At 36.7% G+C, this 19,022-nt stretch overlaps 2 protein-coding genes across 3 annotated transcripts; both read left to right on the top strand.

Moving 5' to 3' along the window:
- Positions 1-622: 622 nt before the first annotated feature.
- Positions 623-3,847, top strand: LOC141899325 (growth arrest and DNA damage-inducible protein GADD45 beta-like). 2 transcript variants are annotated; one of them, XM_074785568.1, is made up of 5 exons: positions 623-746; positions 2,047-2,275; positions 2,405-2,524; positions 2,619-2,913; positions 3,132-3,847. In XM_074785568.1, exons 1-4 carry the CDS (start codon positions 697-699, stop codon positions 2,715-2,717), a joined length of 498 nt encoding a protein of 165 aa, XP_074641669.1. In that variant the 5' UTR covers positions 623-696; the 3' UTR covers positions 2,718-2,913; positions 3,132-3,847. The 2 variants fall into 2 exon arrangements, with proteins under 2 accessions (XP_074641669.1, XP_074641670.1); XM_074785569.1 differs by lacking the exon at positions 623-746 and adding an exon at positions 1,270-1,541.
- A 12,769-nt stretch (positions 3,848-16,616) lies between these two features.
- LOC141900138 (guanine nucleotide-binding protein subunit gamma-1-like) lies at positions 16,617-18,942 on the top strand. The gene has a single exon (XM_074786901.1). The coding sequence runs from the start codon at positions 16,691-16,693 to the stop codon at positions 16,892-16,894; it is 204 nt and encodes a 67-aa protein (XP_074643002.1). The 5' UTR covers positions 16,617-16,690; the 3' UTR covers positions 16,895-18,942.
- The last annotated feature ends 80 nt before the right edge of the window (positions 18,943-19,022 follow it).

Raw genomic sequence — 19,022 nt, 5'->3', positions numbered from 1 at the left:
ATTAAGTTTTTTGGAATTATTCTGAGTTTATTTAGCGGGAATCAGGATGCACGAGAAGCGCGCGTGGCGACCAGACTCCAGTCGCCGCGGGATGAAAGGCTTTCCGGGTACACGGCGGGCCCTTATTGACACCCACTGAAAATATTTTTCTTAAAGTTTGCTTGATTTTCATGAATTATTTCACTTCAAAGATTTTGATATTTCCTGTATGCGGGCCGGGTTTCCGGCGATATCTTTTGTCGGAAGCACCGCTATAAATCTAAAGCGTTTATAAAGAATCTTCCTGGAACGACCTCAATCGAGGGTAATTAGGTTCATCACTGGTTCAAGCGCGTCTGAACATTTTGCTTCATATTTGCAAATTCAGCTCCATATAGACAAAGCGAGCTCGCATTTCAGCTTCATAATGACACATCTTCCCTATATCGAAACCATGGTGACATTTTCTTTGTGTTTATTGTTGATTTTCTAGTGGTAATTATAATATCCTTTGTTTGCACGGGTTCCGCGTAGATCGAGCACATGGCCGGCGCTTTCAACCAATCGTTTCAATGAGTTCGCGGAATCCATTAACATAGGCTATATAACCAACTAGTTTCCCGTGACTCAACTCATATCGTTTCAAACCACGCTCAGTGAAACCACTACTACTTTTACATACAGGTTTTATTGGAATATATCGTATGAAATCTGAAAATGACGTTCGAAGATGGAGAAAATTGCCAATTTATAATACAAACTGACAAGTAAGTACACTATCATTCTAATCTCGCTCGATTCTGATATATCTATCTCAGCTGATGCAATTCTGATCATGCATGCATGCAAGGTTTTGCTATTACATTATATAACATTTGGTAATTTGCCAATTCAATGGCTTAATTTTTAATCTGATAGAATTTCAGGTTTCAGTAATTGCAGACTACGTAATAAATGCATTTGCACTAAACGAGTTTTTGTAGTAAACAGCAATCATGCAAATTTCCACTTTCACCTAAAAACTCATAGTTTAGTCATATTGAATACAGAATCACGGGTATCTTAACCGTGCAGCACTGCAAATCGATTCTGTTAATCTTTCTTCTTGTTTTTCACATTGCATCATAAAACGTGACATTTTTTAACCTCGAGAAACTAGTGCCAGGAAATTCCCGTGGCAAGGCGACATAAATTATGTTCATCAGCTGATATCAGGAGTGACAGCACTACTTGCACAGCTGATTCACATGGACTGGTGCGCGCTTTCCAGTATATTTCCAGTAGTACTGATAATGCGTAACCAGTCTATGCTGTAATTACGTTATACGCTGACTCATGGATATTTTTTGTCATGCGTGTAACGTGGATACCACGTGTCATCAGGCGACGTTTAACGTTCAGCTATTATAGCACCAGTTGTCACTTTATAAACGACATATAAACAACAGCTTTCGATCTTTCGGCTTATATAATTCGCGATCTTATTGTTTCTTGGATTATGATTTATTGCTAACAATGCCGTACAATATCGGACTTAAAAGCGACGATTATTGTCAAACTGAGTAAGGATTAATTTTCTGAAATTTGACTGTTTTTATTATTTTCTTTATGATTGATTATGTGAATGCAGTGACTGATTTCGTAATTGTATCGGGTTTTTTTTCATTTCCCTTAAGCTCATTTTAAGATTTGGGTAGTTTCCATGGTCTTTGTTTAAGATAACTATACAACTAGTTCTCAATTTTTCGAATTTCGAAACACTCACTCAGATCCTTCTTGGCTTGATATGCCCGATGATGATTATTAGATAATTTTGAAAGGTAGCATGAAATATTCACATGTAACCAGAACATACATTTCGTCTTCTTTTCTGGATTTATTCTGGAATTTTCTACTTAATTCATCTTACACGGAAATTGTGTATTATCTCCATTTTTGGAAGCTGATATAAATAGTTATAGAAACATTGCAGAATATATTCACTCATATCAGAACATTTTGTCTCATTTTCCGGATATTTTCTTCATATTTGTTATTAAAGAATTTGTTTTTTTTGTATATTTTTAGCAATAACAAGATGAACATATCGTATTCTTTACGCGACCTGTTGTTACAGGCCAGAGATCAGGGCAGATTGATCTATGGAATGTACGACTCTGCCAAACATATGGAGACCGACCCAGATTCTGTGATGCTTTGCATTCTTCCGGAAAGCGATTTGGAAGATGTGACAATGCACATTCATTTTACTCTTATTGAAGCTTATTGCTGGGAGAACGACATCAGATTGATAAAGGTAAGAATCATATGATTATTCTGGAACTTTCCGGATTTTCTAACGACCGAACTTTGATCACAGTTTTCCGATATACCATTTGCCTTCAGGCGATTTATTGATATAGAATATAACTGGCGTGTTTTGCAGGTTGATCGCACGGAAAAGTTGGTGAAACTTCTCGGCGACAAAAAAGCAGCAGTTAATGACAACGACATCGCCGCAGGTCGTGCTTTATCAACTGAAGATTTTAGCTGCATCACTGTTCGCGTAAGTACCACGACCGAGTCTCAATACCATCGGGTTCGAATCCACATCTCTAAATCCTGTAAATTAATGTTTCGTTTATATTTCTGTTTTACAGTTCCCGAATGCAACGAGTGATGCTGATGAGGATGTAATGCATTACTATAAACAAGTATGCTGCGATGATCCGCATCCAATGATCCCATTAACCGTCTGAACAGATATTTCTAGATTTTTTATGGCATTTAATCTATGAGAAGATGGTTTGATGACCCGTCATCTTGACGACTGGTAACTCCAGAGATACAGTACTGGAGTCAGACAGAGATGAGCCGATGGATGGCTAAATAAATTCGGGTCTCGACTTAAAATATATTCATAATACTATGCGCCTTGTACAGTCTTTATAAAGGGTAAGCATCAGTTGAAGTTAAACCTCCAGGCATCGGTTGTTCAATGTCGGATTTACAAAGTGGTAGCAATGATGTTTTAATTGTCATTTATCAGTAATTTAATCAGCTTAACTTTGAGCAACTCGAGCCTGAACACATATAATCATTTCTAATATCGATAAAAATAATGATTGTTTATAAGGATGTTAATTAAACATGATTTAATTTTCCTGTTACAGTTGTCAAACGCCAGATACGCATTTTACATATATATTTACAAGTCGGCTCTCTGGTGTGTGTGATGTGAGAGATTACTACGAAACGGAAACGATAAACAGCCGAGTTTGTTTTCCGCAGATAAACAGAACATCAACACATTTTAGTGGTTCCTAGAACCCAGAACTTACAACTACTGACACCGACAGTCGTTGGACGTACGTCGGAAGCTCGTTGGAACTGTTGTTTTTCGATGGAATTTTCGGGAGGAAATATCGCTACGTGAAGGTTATCTCTCATCGTAAACATAGTGTTTATCGCTGTGTACTAATAGGAAGCGGCAAAGGTGACATTTCTATCGCGACTGGTTGGATTCTCGTGTAGTAAACATCATTAGCGATCTGTGACGTCACAGTGACACTGACGTAATAGATACGTGATTTCGAACGAGTTGATTAACACTACTATAGTATCGAACGTTTCTTCGTAAAATTATTTTGTTTATTTGTTTCATTGGATTATTAATCAAAAATAAAGGACGGTTCTGGTGACACATTGGATGTATGCCGAGCGAGCGAGCGAGCGAGCGAGCGATCACCAGACCTCCCACCCTAATTCTATACGCGAACAGATTCCAGGAAATGCCTCTCTCGCGTTATCCGGTTTTAGACTGAAGTAATAAAACTGGTTTTCTCTAGACTTTATAATGTAAAAATCGTTTATTATGTTTGTTGATACTCGCGAATAATAAATTTCTTTTTAATGTTATATTCTCGTTAATTCTTATAAATTGAATCGGATTTCGTTCGGACCGAGTTCGACTTTCTACACTGGAACCTCACTTAACACAAACGAACTTCACGGGACCTGAAAATTCGTTATAACCAGTATAACAATAATAGCTCGTTGAGATCGTTTTATTTGGACAAAATTCTACGTATTCTGTGGATCGTTAGTTATAACGAGGTTCCGCTGTGTTAATTAATAGTGAATTAACTGGACAATCTATACTAATGTCTTTCAATTGGACGTTGGATGCAAAGACTCGGTGACAATTTTGAGAATCCTAAAAAGGCGTCAAACGGTAACATCCCATTTCATTCCGTTATAAACATTATTGAATGACCACTAGAAAAGGTCTTCTTTCACTCAAGTTTAATCAGAGATAAGTGACTCATATAATGTTTAGAAACATCGTTTCAGTGTGTAGGAATGGATAAACTTTATTCTGGAGTAAGCCTACATGTATTTTACCGTTGAGACGTAAATGTGTGAAACTACGGCCGGGGCTGAGCCGTGATACGCTCAAGGTGAATGATAAAGAATACGCATTAGCGTGATGAGTTGATATTTCTGATGATGCCCGATTTGATGGGTTCATCACCACCAGTGTCCTAGTCGACCACCGGTTTCATTAACGCCAGCGAGAGATGTTTGTCAATATAAATAGTTGGGTAACCTCGGTAACGCTTTCCTGCTGCGGGGTAAGGATGCGTACGTGCAAGTATGAACACAAATTCCAAGGACGTCGTAACCTTTGTCAGAATATGAACCTTTTGTGACCCACCCGCAATACTCGAGATTTCACCTCACATTTTTTAATTCTTGCAAATAGTTTTTCTTAAATATTTCGTTCAGTTTTTGGCGAATAAAATGATCAGTGCAGTCGCTTTATTAAATCCAATTTACAAACTTCAGTTTAAAATAGAGAAAATAGATCCTCCATTCTGTTTGATACGTTTCCATGCCTCCGAACTATTTTCTTGTAATGTTTTGAAAATGGAATTTGTAGTCATGGGAACATATTAAACCAATCTCTACTTATAATTAGAGGTGATAACAGTTTCACCCAGGAAAATGTCGGTTTGTAAATTGATAATTCGAACCGGTAATTAGCACGAATCGCACTTAAACGTGTTAATTATACATGTTGAACGTAATACGTCAGGCGTAGATCCATGGGGCTACCTTTGAAGAACTTGTCATATCCCAAAATGACACTTTATTGTCCAATATGACAATATATGTATTAGGCGCACTCCAGCACTGAAAATGCACCAATAAACGGGACCCAAAAAGTTGATGAATTTGTACGTCTCTGCACTCCCACACTCAGAAAAACCATTTGATGGATTTCAGTCTTGGCACAATGGGCTCTCCCATCCCAAATCCGCCCTTAATTTTCTCTATTTTTAAGTTCCTCGCAATTGAAAGCGTAGGACCTAATTTTCAATTTCTTCTTAGTAGAAAATACCGTGAACTGAATAGTGACTTCCAAGTTCCTCAGCCGCCTGAACCCAGAACCCGGACACCACGAGTGCCTGGTTGTGTAATTGTCCTCATTCCCGAGCAGAACAGGAAATATATCTCAGTGGATACTGTAATCTCTCACTCTACGTCGCAGTAATTATACCCTTTAGAAGATAATTACTCCAAGGATAACCCGGGATAGTTTGATAATAGTTATGCAATGAAGATTACAACAACGTGATGATGCAATAATGCAATACAATTATAGGAATGCTCCGAAAAATATTAGAACTGGTTTCGTTACATCGTCAAATGTCGGCGTATACACAACTACAAGTACGGGTTGGTTGAAAACCCCGCCTGACTTTGCAATGACATTTGGTATATCTAGTATATCTGATTTAAATCTGTGACATGATAGGAGGCGAGTGGTGCGCTGGTTCTATACCGATCCGGTTTCATGAATTCTGTATTGCGACAACTCATTCGGTAGCCAAGAATTTTTCTCACATCGCGTTGTGTGGAGGCTGGAGCCACCCCAACCACGATCATTCGCCACCATTTTATTTCAATCGGCAAGCAAACAAGGCGTAGACTCATTTTCCTAAACGTTAATTAGATTAAGGTAGGCTTTAACCAGGCAGCAGGTTTTAATTGTAATATAGAGCTAGGTTTTCAGAGTCACATGTTGATAGGAAGATGAGAAGGTCAAGTGGAGGCAGTACCTTATTAGCCTATATGGTATAGGCAAAGGCTATGTCGTGTTTACCATTTTACTTCCTGTACAAGTGTTTTGTCTACATAGCAATGTTTTATAGCCTTCGTAAAATATAACATTTCAAATTACATTGAAATTTTACAGTAGAGTAAAGTCAAGGTTATTAACTATGTTTATAGCATTACATTTATTAGTAGTAATGATAAAGTAAGAAGAGAAAAAGGTGGTGTTTGCCGGATGGTGATTGGGCCCATCACGGGAGCCAAAGTGGTCGAGTGCCTTCTCTCATCACTCAATGACAACAGTTGATGGGTTTGAGCTCCAAACAACAGGTCCTTCCTGTCAGAAAAGCTCAGCGTGTTACCTGAAAGTTATACCCTGTGCGGCGCTCATTCCGCATCAACAATACCTCACTAGATCTGTCATAAAAAACTAACATTTAGTCTAGAATTGTTGGGAGTTTTCTGAACTGATACAACAACAGTGATGAGTTGATGAAATCATATATTTCTACATCTTTCAGATTTCACAGACTGCAATTATTTGAACAAGATCTTCATTTATAAATCAAGGTTACTTCATTAAAGTAAGTCTTATTTATGTATATAGATGGTCAGTTTTAACAACTCAATCAAATTAATAAAATTAGTTTTGAATATTTCTGTGACACTATTTTATCCCCAAATACTGTTGATCCGACAGCTGAATGCAGATCATTTGTGCCTGCCCGATGTTGAATGGATCCTAGTTAACTGGTCTGGATCGGGGTCTTTCATAATAAAATGTCGTGTAGGCCTATATGGTTGAAGCGCTGGCCCTATGTGTCTTGTTGTTCTGTTGTTTTGCTCGTGTTTTAGTTAGATTTTATTATTTTGAAATCAATGCACTTTTTTTTTAGTATTATAGAATAATTACAACATGATAAACACTTCACTTCCTCATGATTGGAAAGATATCTCAAAACTGACGATTAACTGTCAATTATCTATTACCTTCCTAATGCATGTTTGTGGTTAAGGATCCCTATCATTCCCTATTCAACCCTATTAAACCTAACCTTCACATCTTCCTTCTCTATTGCTAATAATCAGAAAAACATATCTTTTAATGACTTGTACATGTGGTGTAAACCGTACTACAAACATGTATATATAGTAATAGTTCGCTGGGATGTGCTGGGGATGAATTCCCTGCTAACACTAACCAAACCGGGCGTAGTTGTTACTCTGAAACCAGCAGTTTATAGCTCTTACTCTGAAAAAGGTAAGCACGTAATAACATCCAAATTCATCGTTTAATATATAACACAGGCCTTCATGTTAACGCTGAGATTATAATCATGCATTAGGACGGATATCAGTTTCTCTTAGATTTAATTCTTATCTTATGTTAGTTTTATAGTTGACTCTTAACAAACTTATTTTTTGATAAATATTCAATATCAGTGAAACTCGCTTAAACGGTGTCATAGTTGGAATGACTATTAGGCTAAACAAAAATGATACCTTGTTTCTCCGCAGCGGCCGGGTCATTTTTGTAAAATATGATAAAATTCATAAACAGTTCATTTCTATAGCGGCCGGGTCTGTTATGGTAAAATTGATCACGATTTTTAAAAAAGTAATGTATGGGTAGATAGGCGGCCGGCCGGGTCAACATTTAAGCTCAGCAGAGCGGAGAAACAAGGTATCAATTTTTTTTAGCCTTATATGGATAACTTATCCAAATGATGACTTTAAATGTACATTGAATTGGAAAAAGAAATAAGAACTGAAAGACAACGACTTACGCGAGTTTGTTTATAACTAACTCTTACAACTGCACATCTATCATTATTTAATTACTACAACTCTACTCGTTATGAATTGATTCATCGTGTTATTTGTTATTATAGATGGCGTCTCAAGGAAGCGGTCCCGAATTCGTTCAGAAGATGGTCGATTATCGGTCGGAGTTGATAGAACACAGTAAACTACAACGAACACGTGTTTCTGTCAGTATCGAACAAATGATGAAATTCTGTTACGATCATTTCGACGAAGATGCGTTAATCATACCGGTTAAAGAAAACCCGTTCAAAGAAAAGAAATCATGTGAAATTTTATAAGTAAAAAAAAACCATGTTTATGTTTGTACTCTAACTACAGTAGACTGTGTCGACCCTGGATAATCAATTACACATTTTCGTTTTCGGATTCATTGTAATAACGACCCATCCTTGCTTTGACTGTCCCGGAATTTACGTGTTGTACCTCGGAGGGTATTTATGGTACGGTGAGCTCTGAGACGAGTACGCTGTCTACTGTTTGTTCCATCCAGTCACAGTTCTACACTATACAAACATACATATGTATTTATAATCTATTTATTTTGTGCAATGATTCAGTTTCATGAAGATATTTATGTTCCGGGGAAGTCGTCACTGAAAACATGTTTCATTAAAGTAGCTTTAATTTTGATGCTGAATCTCATCCAGTTTTCACATTCCAAACTACAGGCTTTAAATTGATAATATTGAAACTTTTTACTATGAAATAAAGATTTCTTTTCTGTATGGTTAGTTTTCCATTCTTGTTTTATCATTTGATTTATGTATAAAGATTGTTGTTTGATTCTCTGTTGATGGATTGTTTTTCTAGTTCGAATTGCTGCCTCAGCCTTGACCCTCAGCCTTGGACCCTGCATCCATTCGGTCATTAGTTACATTACCCTCAATTTTTTATCGCCCACACTTCACATGTCGCATTAGATATTTTATCAGCACCCTTTAAAGAATCGCCTGGTTCAGGGCTGTGTATTGATACCTGCTGTCGAGCTGGGAGGCAGTGTTCAGACCAGGACTTACACCCGAGACAGGTATTTTATCAGCATACTATAAAGAATCGTCCGGTTCAGGGCTGCGTATTGATACCTGCTGTCGAGCTAGGAGGCAGTGTTCAGACCAGGACTTACACCCGAGACAGGTATTTTATCAGCATACTATAAAGAATTGTCTGGTTCAGGACTGCAGACTACTGCTACTGATGAGGCAGCGCAGACTACTCCACAGATTACTGCAGGAATTCACACAATTATATGTATAATATTCGTGGTTTCGTCAGGAATCAGGACACTGTACGACGCGTCATCTAATCATTGACGACCCTGCATTGCGATCCATTATTACATAATCATATCTACTTTTATTTGCGAACTGAAGCTATCATTTTGTGGTAACGGTATTTTTCCAACGGTTGTGGTACTCACTATTTCACCTCAATGCACCATCCGTCAAATACGGTAAGTAATTTATATACACCACTAATACGTGCTTTACCCTTTCCTACTGCGGTGATACAATATCAAACGCTTGAATAATCTCCAGGACCCGGATTGCACGGCTGTGAGTTAGAATTAAAATCACCTCATTTTCATCGAGTTAATTCTTGAGTCAAATCTTAACTCATAACTGTGGAAACTGGATCCCTGATAAAGATAAACCCTTTACGGCCTCGAGTCGCTATCTCTCCTCTATCTTAAATCTTCACGTATATGCACCGCAAAACAACAGAATCGACATCTTCCCCTTCTGAGACTGAATACATGTATTTAAATGTAGGATGATCCCCTATTGTTTTCTGAAAGCGAAATTACTCTCAAAATCAAGTGAAAACTATATAGAAAGCAACGAGTTTATTGACGCCACGTAGTTTAGGCTGTTTCATAAAATATATCGTCACATGCAATGATGAAATACTGTGTCAAAGTTAATCACTGTAACTGGATTCATCTAGTGTATCTACGAGGATCCCGTGTCCACCGGCTTTTCCGCTAGATGGCGAGCGCATCAATTCGTTCAGAATTTAGTTCATCTTACGAGATTTTTAGCCCCCTCATCAGAAATACGAGGCATAAACACTAATCGCTTTGATCGCGTGTTTTATTTATCATTCACGGAATTCGAGAACGATTTTGGATAGATTTCAATTGATATCGGCGCCGACACCCGGTGGATCCTCGCTTACCACAAGCGGAATCCTCACTTGCCACAGTCCTCATAAACATCGCCGTCTGGGGTTCATCCGTCTACATTTCAACATATCTTTCACGAATTATTAGTGTCTATCAGAAACAAATCGTAGTAAATTGTTTTCTATCGTTCGCTTAGGAAAGAAAGAACGCCATGTCTTATCAAGGTAGAACATCTGAATTAATCCAGAAATACCAAGACGATCGAAGCGAATTAGTGCAGTATTGTAAAATTCAGCGTGAACCGATGTCTAAAACGATCGCTCAAATGGTGAAGTTTTGCCAGGAAGGTTTACAGAACGATCCGTTGATTTTCCCAGTCAATGATAACCCGTTCAAAGCGAAGAAAATATCCTGTGACATCTTGTAATAAAATGACGAACAACCTTCGGTTAATACATTTATATATGATAGAATATTGTCGCTTTTACTCATACTATCTGTGGCTTCCATCCTTACAATATATACAAACATTTATATAGAAATCCTGCTCAAAGTAAACAGAATTGTTCGTATTTGTGAAATAAAGAAACCGACCATATTTTCATGTATTAGATATTCGATATTTAACTATATACATACATAATTACTGCTGGTGATACATTTTTAAATATATTCCACGATGAATATAGTATTTTTAGCGAAGGTTCGGGTGTTTTTTTTTCAATAAAATGGTGATAGCCTATAATGCTGAGAGTATAGAATAGTTAAATCCCACAATCTAAGTCATACGTCTTAGTTTAGATATCCTGGTTTCTCGGGAATTCTTTTTAAATTTTGTTAATGATGTGACACGCGTCATACTGACCGTCATAAATGAAGTAAAATATCATAGAAAACGGCCAAAATTACGTCAGATCGTTGCCATATGAATTCGCTTGATATTTTCCGCATTCTCGGTTTCACCATGCTTCAATTTGTAATCGGTTCAGTTTTTTTGTAATCGGTCCAGTTCATTGTATTTTAATTTCTATATTCAGCTTAATTCAGTTGTGTAGCAGTTTAGTTCCGTTGTTTCTATCATTTGATTTATTTCATTATCTTGTGGTTTGAAAAAAGTTTCTTATTTTCAATGTTTTACCGTTTGAACATGTAACCTAGAAATTGAGTTATTTGTGCACTGGGGCTTTTTATTAAACCCGACAATGTATTTGTATGTTCTCCTTGGCGCATTCTGCATTAACATATCAAAACTGCTACATTGTATATCTAGAAACTGGTGAAGAAATATTTAAAAGTTTTTGAGAATAAAACTAAGTATATGATATATCATGAGACAAAATCGTTTTGAAAATAATATGTTTTGGTTCTTGACCATGACTTAACTTCGCCAAGAACCTTAGTGTCTGATGATGGTTACACTTGGATCGTAGAGCGACGTAGGTCACTGTGGAGACAGCCACACTGCCAGGACTTATCCAAATGAGGACTTACACTTAGCAAATTCAATTGCAAATACACATATACTTAAAAAAGAGGCGACTTCGGTTATGTGACAACTTTCTAATCCTCGTGGGTGATATATAAACTCGTGGTGACGCCAGTCGGGCGGCTGATTTTGTTTGTGATGACAAATTGATGACTTCGTTGGATGCAACAAAAACATAGATATATATATATATATAAATATATATATACATATATAAATATATATATATATATATATATATATACATATATAAATATATATATATATATATATATATATATATATATATATATATATATATATATATATATATATTTATATATGTATATATATATTTATATATATATATATATATATATATATATATATATATATATATATATATATATATATATATATATATATATATATATATATATATATATATATATATATATATATATATATATATATATATATATATATATATATATATATATATATATATATATATATATATATATATATGATATGATATGTATACATATATATATATATGTATGATCGTTAATGCGATAATGATCACTTTGTAAAATATCTCTTTAAAAATCAATGATCGTTATTTATCGTGCTATTCTTCATTTCTGTTCGCTAAGAGATAGGCCTAATCATTTCTAATCATTTCTGAATCTACCGCCCCAAATATTCTTCCCAACTTTCTTTCACGTTACCCGATCAAACTCCCGTGGAAACGAGTGTATGACGAATTCTCAACCCGTTCGACTTTCAGTCGCATCTCCCTGGACACTTAAAGACTGAGGTTGTCATAGGATCTCGGTACCAATACGCGTCGGACCCTTTTACAAATCTTCACTTGCATTCCAGTTCTACAGTTGTGAGTTAAGGTTTGACTCAAAGTTAACTCGATGAAAATGAGGTGATTTTTGTAACTGACAACTGCGGCACTGGATCCAGTCCGGGGTCCAGTAGGTACTGAATGCCTTCTACTCCTTCGAGTTTTGGAATCCATATTCCCGGATTCCATGTGACCGATACAGCGATATCGATACTGAACATGAGGTGATAGAGATGCAGCTCTCAAGCAAGCGGCGAGTTTAAACTCTGTAGATGGAGAGAGAGCGCGCGAGTATGTCGCTAATTTGTCTCATAGGAATCGATTGTGTGGCAGCTGATTATTGTATCGAATGGAACCACACGATGCCGGGTGTGGCTGTAGACTCGCAGTAACTGCCGTGTGAGGATAGCAGAGAGTCAGTCTCACAGCACCGAATTGGTCGGGTATGTATTCATTTATCTATTTTTCCGAATGATTCCAGATAATAAAATGGGGGGGGGATTTCTGGGGTTCGAACCCCTGTATTTACTTTGAGGTTGTCCATTTTTGGCAAGACAGAAATCGTTAAAACCTGTGACATTAAACCTCTTTGAAGTGCAACTTTTCGGGTTTATTTCTTCAAAAATTGTTCACACCGAGGAGGGAAGCCCTGATGGATTTCAGCTCTATTTGAGGAATATCCGTCATTTAATTTAAGAAAATTTTGCTTTCAACCTAGCAGTATATATATATATACATAATAAACTAAATTAACTAACTTTATATATATAAACATTGAGAGACGTTATTCTTCGCAATCAGATGTATACATTTCGTAGTCTATTAATAATATACCCATAATGTTGACAATTAACAACTATAAATCAGTGACACTCGGTTAGGGTAGTTCTAACCATCTTCAGAGATTTATTTGAAATCCATTCCGTTTCAAGTAAATCTCTCTGAAGATGGTTAGAAGCGTTTCACCTGTAAGTGTAACAAACGGATGTTTCGCTGTTAATTCTCAATATTTAGGGTCCTTCGAGCGTAGGACATTGCTTCAAGTTTAATCAGTGAAATTCTCATCTAGAAATATCTCATGCTTTCACAGTCAGTCGTTTATGTTTTAATAGATCTAACTAATCTTTGATTAACGCTGATCTTCAGTGTGGGATTAGATAGTAGAATCCGTCTAATCATTAATCATTCAACAGTTACTAGAGAATGTTGGATCCATTTTGAAATTGATGAGACGTGTATTTACTACTTTTTAAAGAAAAGACGGTTTTGATAAATTAATTCCACGGCATTGGATGCCGTTGCAAAGTGTAAGTCCATCCTCTCAGTACGGAATGATTGATTACAGTTCATTTGCATCTGAATCAAAACTCAAATTTAGTAGAAGATATTCGAAGTTCGAGTCACGTAATAGTTACTGAATTGAAAAGCTATGCGCAATAGATCTAATATTTTGATGAACAGGGGTCAGGAGCGTCCAGTTACTCTAGTTCTTGAAGAGAAGTCGGGATTTTAGACTGATCACGCGTGTTGTATAGGCTAAAATGCTCTGAAGTATCTAACCCGAAACAAGGGTCAGTTTTATAGACCGGTAATTATCTTTAACCAAGGGCTTACTCATTATTTAATGAGTCATTATCATAATTCATAATTACAAATCATTATTATAATTTTTTAAGATGATATAAAAAATTCTGCGTTAAGAAAGAAAGATAGAGTCCGAAATGTTTCCTAGACTTTATTTCATGTTTCGACTTGATTTCCTGAAGATGGACTCGAATAAACTATACCACACAACTTAAGAGGAAACATTTCGGAATTTATATCTCATTCTTAATTACTGGATTTTATATAATGATTATGCGGGTTATTGTTTCTACTACTTAGAATATCACGAGCCCCTGGTTGAATTTTTAAACGTGCACATTTTTACCAGTGAAAACTAGGCGTACGACGGCACTACGCTGGGTAACAGTGCGGTAATATCAAATTGGGTGTGGTATACATAAAGACCTCGTATATACATTTATACGCCGTTGGCAGTATTCAAATTATCTATCTTATAAACCAATCCCTCGTATATTTCAATCTGTAAATGATACGTTGATTATATACGATTATTCATCAATTACAACGCGCCAGCTATTTGACATTTGACGTCACTTATCTCTCGAAAAAAAATACATATACATTAAAACCAGAATTCATATTAATTGAATTGCTGTTGATTATGCGTACGAAGTTGTATTTTGACTTTTTCTATCCATCATAATCTTTCTTAACCTTTCTTTGCCGAGTTGTCGAGGAGCCGTGTTAACCTTATTCGAGCTCTTTCGTAGACAATTATTTGGATAATTGTTACATCAAACAAACGGTAAATAGACACACATTTATTCGACATATTGACTTTATCCTGTCATCTTCAGGAAAACGTTTTTCATGTATCATTATTAACCCTTATTTGTATCACATCTTATTGCTTGATTATGACACTAAAATTCCTGAAGATGACGATTAGGATCAAGTCGTAACGTGGAAATAAATCATAACCTGTGTAGAATATTTCATCCATGTGTTTGAGTCGCTGTGACATGTATTTTTTAAGCGCGTACACAAATAGTGAAACCGATTGGGCAATTATAAATAATGTAACCGCAGTATTTCGATAGGTTTGTATGAAAAGGGCGTCTCTCACTGTTTAATCAATAAGTGTGTACCATTGATCGGAGAGAGGATGTAATGAGCAGATAATCACAAAACTCAAAATGTTATCTATGAAAATATCTATGATTCTATAATTAAACGGTATTGTTTTAATGAGTGATTTTCGGGTGTGGGTTTTTTACGTAGAGGAATTTTACTTTATGGCTAGGTCGCCCTAAACTGCCGATAGGTTGTGTATGTAGGTATATCTAGTGCTAGGGTGTGGCATCGGATTGAAACGCATTCAATTCACCTTTTTTCGTGACTCGGAAGGTATTGATAAAGTTGATCGAGATATTTCAGATTTCAGGAAATCTTCCGTTTTAGAAGAATAGCTACCCTGGACCCTGTTCAAAAGTTGTCAGTTTAAAGTGTGAACGCCTATTACGCGTCTTAGAGTAAAACTCTCGAATTGAAAAGAAAATCAGAGAAAAATCCCCCTTTGACATCACGGAATTGACTTCTAACTGTTTGGGTGTGAAAGTACTTTAAGATCAAGTCAATTTAATGATGTCACAGGGAGGCGGCCATCTTCTCCGACATGGTCTATATTCGGCTTCGTGTAAGCCGACCCAGGATGATCATCCATAATGGGATTTGAGTAGAGAGGAATATTGGCGACAGAATCTCGAGTTATTGGCTAAACATAAACCGTTAGGGAATATACCGCGAAACGACACAATCCAATACGTGCTTGTTATATATAATCAGACGAAACGTCGAAAATAAGCTTGATTTATGAAACTGCGACTGACTGCTATATAAAAACTGGTCGCAAATATCAATGCATAAACTGTGATCATTTTTCCATATCATATATCGATAGAATCTGATAGAATCTGATATACTGTCAGTTCATATTCTGTCATATGTACGCAGTTTGACAAGGGACAGAAAAATGTTGTGTAGATTTACTACAACTCTGAGTCAGTAACACGACTGTATTTTCATGATTTGTATTTACAAAATCCACAAGCAAGGGGAAGGAGGGATAGTAGAACAGCAGGGGATAGTCAATAAGTGTCAGTAACAGGGCTGCAGTTTAGTTTCCTATTTATTTCAATATCCACAGTCAAGGGGAGGGAAGGATATGGAGGGACAGTCAGTAAACGGACTGTGAATTTTTCAGTAACACGACTGTTAGTTTCTTTTTGGTGATTTGTATTTAAGCGGTCCATATAGTCAGGAAGAGGATGAGAGATAGGAGGAAGGGGGTGATGAGTTTTTCAGAAATTTTTCGAGGCAGCTTCAATGCGGTTTAATGTAGTATAAAAGGCCACACCCTTTACCATGATTTACATCAATTCGAATTTCATTTCACGTCATTCAAATAGCTGTGTTTAACCGTTCTACGAATTGTGTTAGAGTCCATGATTTAACCAAAACTTACGATAGTTGAATTTGAACGTATAAATTTTCATTTCAATTCACGGGTTGTCAGTGATAATACATCCGAATAATACAACGACCTGTTTTCATATTTGACTTTTACTTTAAAAGACCCTCGTAGTCAATGGAGGTGCTATAGTAAAGAATGAATGGAATAAGGTCGTTCACTCGCTCATATATACATACACAAACTAAAAGCGTCGCTGACAAAGTTGACTTAAGTTCTAGTTGTTTATCATTACAGGCAGCGAAGATGTCGAGTGCAGTGGCGGGACAACAGAAAATCCTCGAACAGTTACAGTTGGAAGCATCGGTTCCGCGTAAAAACGTGTCCGAATGCGTGGCCGACATGATGAAATTCATCGACGAAAACTTGCCGAACGATTGCCTCGTAAACGGAATTCCGAACAAGAAAAATAACCCGTTCCAGGAAAAGTCGGGATGTGATATATTGTGAAATGGATCGATTCGCTGTGAGAAAACATTGGACACATTTTATACACACAAGACTCACTATAAACTCATCGTATATACAATAGACAGTATTTTCACTTTACACAAGTTATTTTATTTTCAAGTTTCTGGATTTATAATCTAAGATGATGGTAGCTGTTTCAATTGGTATTGTCTGGTGCAGCTCGATGTCGATTCACCAGTTTAATACCACCACCACCACCACCACTATACAGCGTTCTAGCCCCCCGTCTGCGATCAGATCAGTCACAGATTCGTCTCTTATCTACTGAACTGAACAGTCGAATTGTGCTTAGAAAGCGACAAAACCTGAAAACCTAAGGCGGAAATCCGCTCGGCAACCACCACCAGCACCACGCCGACCGACGACAACCATGAATTTCCAAACAGGGATTTAACTACGACGGTGGTACTTTATCGGAATAATTAAACCGCTTTTGACACACAGCTCACATGACACCACAGATGCTCTGAAAAATCTGAATACCGGCATACCATCAACCCGTCAGATGGCACCACTAAGATATCAGACGTACCCGAACAAAATTAGTTTATTTTCACGATGAACTTTGATCTCAAAGGCGAATCACGCGTCTCGATAAACTCTGGTTATCTTTACAGTTCATATCGATGTGGTAAAAATTTCCTACATGATATTTGACTAGAAAAAATCCAGCGTTGACGTCGTTGTACACTAGCGAACCTGGCGCAATTCCGCTTGCCGCAGTTGCGTTTCCGGTAGCTTATTGGCTAGTTTTTCAATGATTCTTTACTCATTGAGTGATCGATCACTTCATCTCTATGCATTTTGATTTGTTGCAGTCTCTCCGCGACAATAACTGTTGCGCTATCACATTTCAAAGTACGTCAGCGGTTCAGACGAATTGTCAAAATTATTATTCAGTGAGGAACCGGCGCTGCACCGCGATATCCCGCTAGGTGGCGTACGCATCTATTGGACAACTTGATCAAAATCTCGTTAATTTCAATTAGCTAATTTTTCAGCCGCCAACATAGAATATCATGTGAATGATTGCTCTTGATAAACTCGGTGCGATCTTAAGGGTTTATGTATAGAAAAATTACGGATACATTCTAATCGAATCTGGCATCGTTGTCCGAATGTACACTAGCGAACCTGGTGGATCCTCACTTGCCACAAGCGGAAACCTCGATTGCCACAATCAAACGTAGCCCTTGTTGCACGTAACGTAGATATCTCGCGAGATTCTCGACTGAATCTCGTCAGTCACATCCCACCGTCACAAGTAATTTTTAAAATAGGTTTTTTTTGCCACAGGAATTTTAATTTACACATTTCATTCTGTACTCCATTATTACAGTAGTTCTCTAGGTTATAATGTTGTTTAAAAATATCGGCATTTTTTGTGTAGACCTTAAAATTTTTACGGTTGAGCTCTTTAAAAGAATAACCGACCTGATCTTCAGACCCAAGTTCCATGTTATTTGCTCCGAATTGTTTTAACCGCCTAGAGTCAAATTAAGATCCACGCGTTTACGGAACTGTTAGATTCTATTAACGATAAAACTTTGATTCACCTGTTAGTGTGTGGTGAAGTTCCAACTATTAAATCATTTTACGAATGCGTCTTATTCTGACATTTTTGAATTTTCTTTAAAATGGTAAACGTTTTATTAGCGTTTTAATTTCCATATATGGTGTTTTAACATAGATGTTATATATAATCAGTTGAATATTACTGTTATTATTTAATCATTCATATATAATTGTTTTGGTCAGTACAAATTAGTCAGAAATTGATGGTTTTGAAATCCGCGATGTCACCTTCCGGATTTGGTTGAACCATGGCAGATCAAATCTGGCACGTGACTTCTGGCGGTGGTCACGTGATCTAGTTATGAATATATCTCAGCGAGCAATACACTCTAAACTTCTTTAATTATGTGATTTATTATTTATTAGTTGTCGTTAATTCATACACATTTATTTGCATAACCAGCACTTATTTCCCTCTCAATAAGAAAACAAACCAAAAAAAAAACAATTGTCGACCCATTCATGTTTTAATTGATGTTTTTAATGTTTGATGTTTTTAATTATAAGTTATTCTCTATTTCATTCATATCTT

The sequence above is a fragment of the Tubulanus polymorphus genome, chromosome 2 (assembly GCF_964204645.1).
Source record: "Tubulanus polymorphus chromosome 2, tnTubPoly1.2, whole genome shotgun sequence".
Taxonomy (NCBI): Eukaryota; Metazoa; Nemertea; class Palaeonemertea; order Tubulaniformes; family Tubulanidae; genus Tubulanus; species Tubulanus polymorphus.
This window is presented reverse-complemented; position numbering and strand designations above follow the sequence as displayed.

Bases quoted from the DNA above. Each gene is read 5' to 3' on its own strand.
- LOC141899325 (XM_074785568.1), top strand. From the start codon at position 697: ATGACGTTCGAAGATGGAGAAAATTGCCAATTTATAATACAAACTGAC. The intron at 747-2,046 runs GTAAGTACACTA...GTATATTTTTAG, and splicing joins TTTATAATACAAACTGACAA to CAATAACAAGATGAACATAT. The intron at 2,525-2,618 runs GTAAGTACCACG...TCTGTTTTACAG, and splicing joins TTAGCTGCATCACTGTTCGC to TTCCCGAATGCAACGAGTGA.
- LOC141900138 (XM_074786901.1), top strand. From the start codon at position 16,691: ATGTCGAGTGCAGTGGCGGGACAACAGAAAATCCTCGAACAGTTACAG.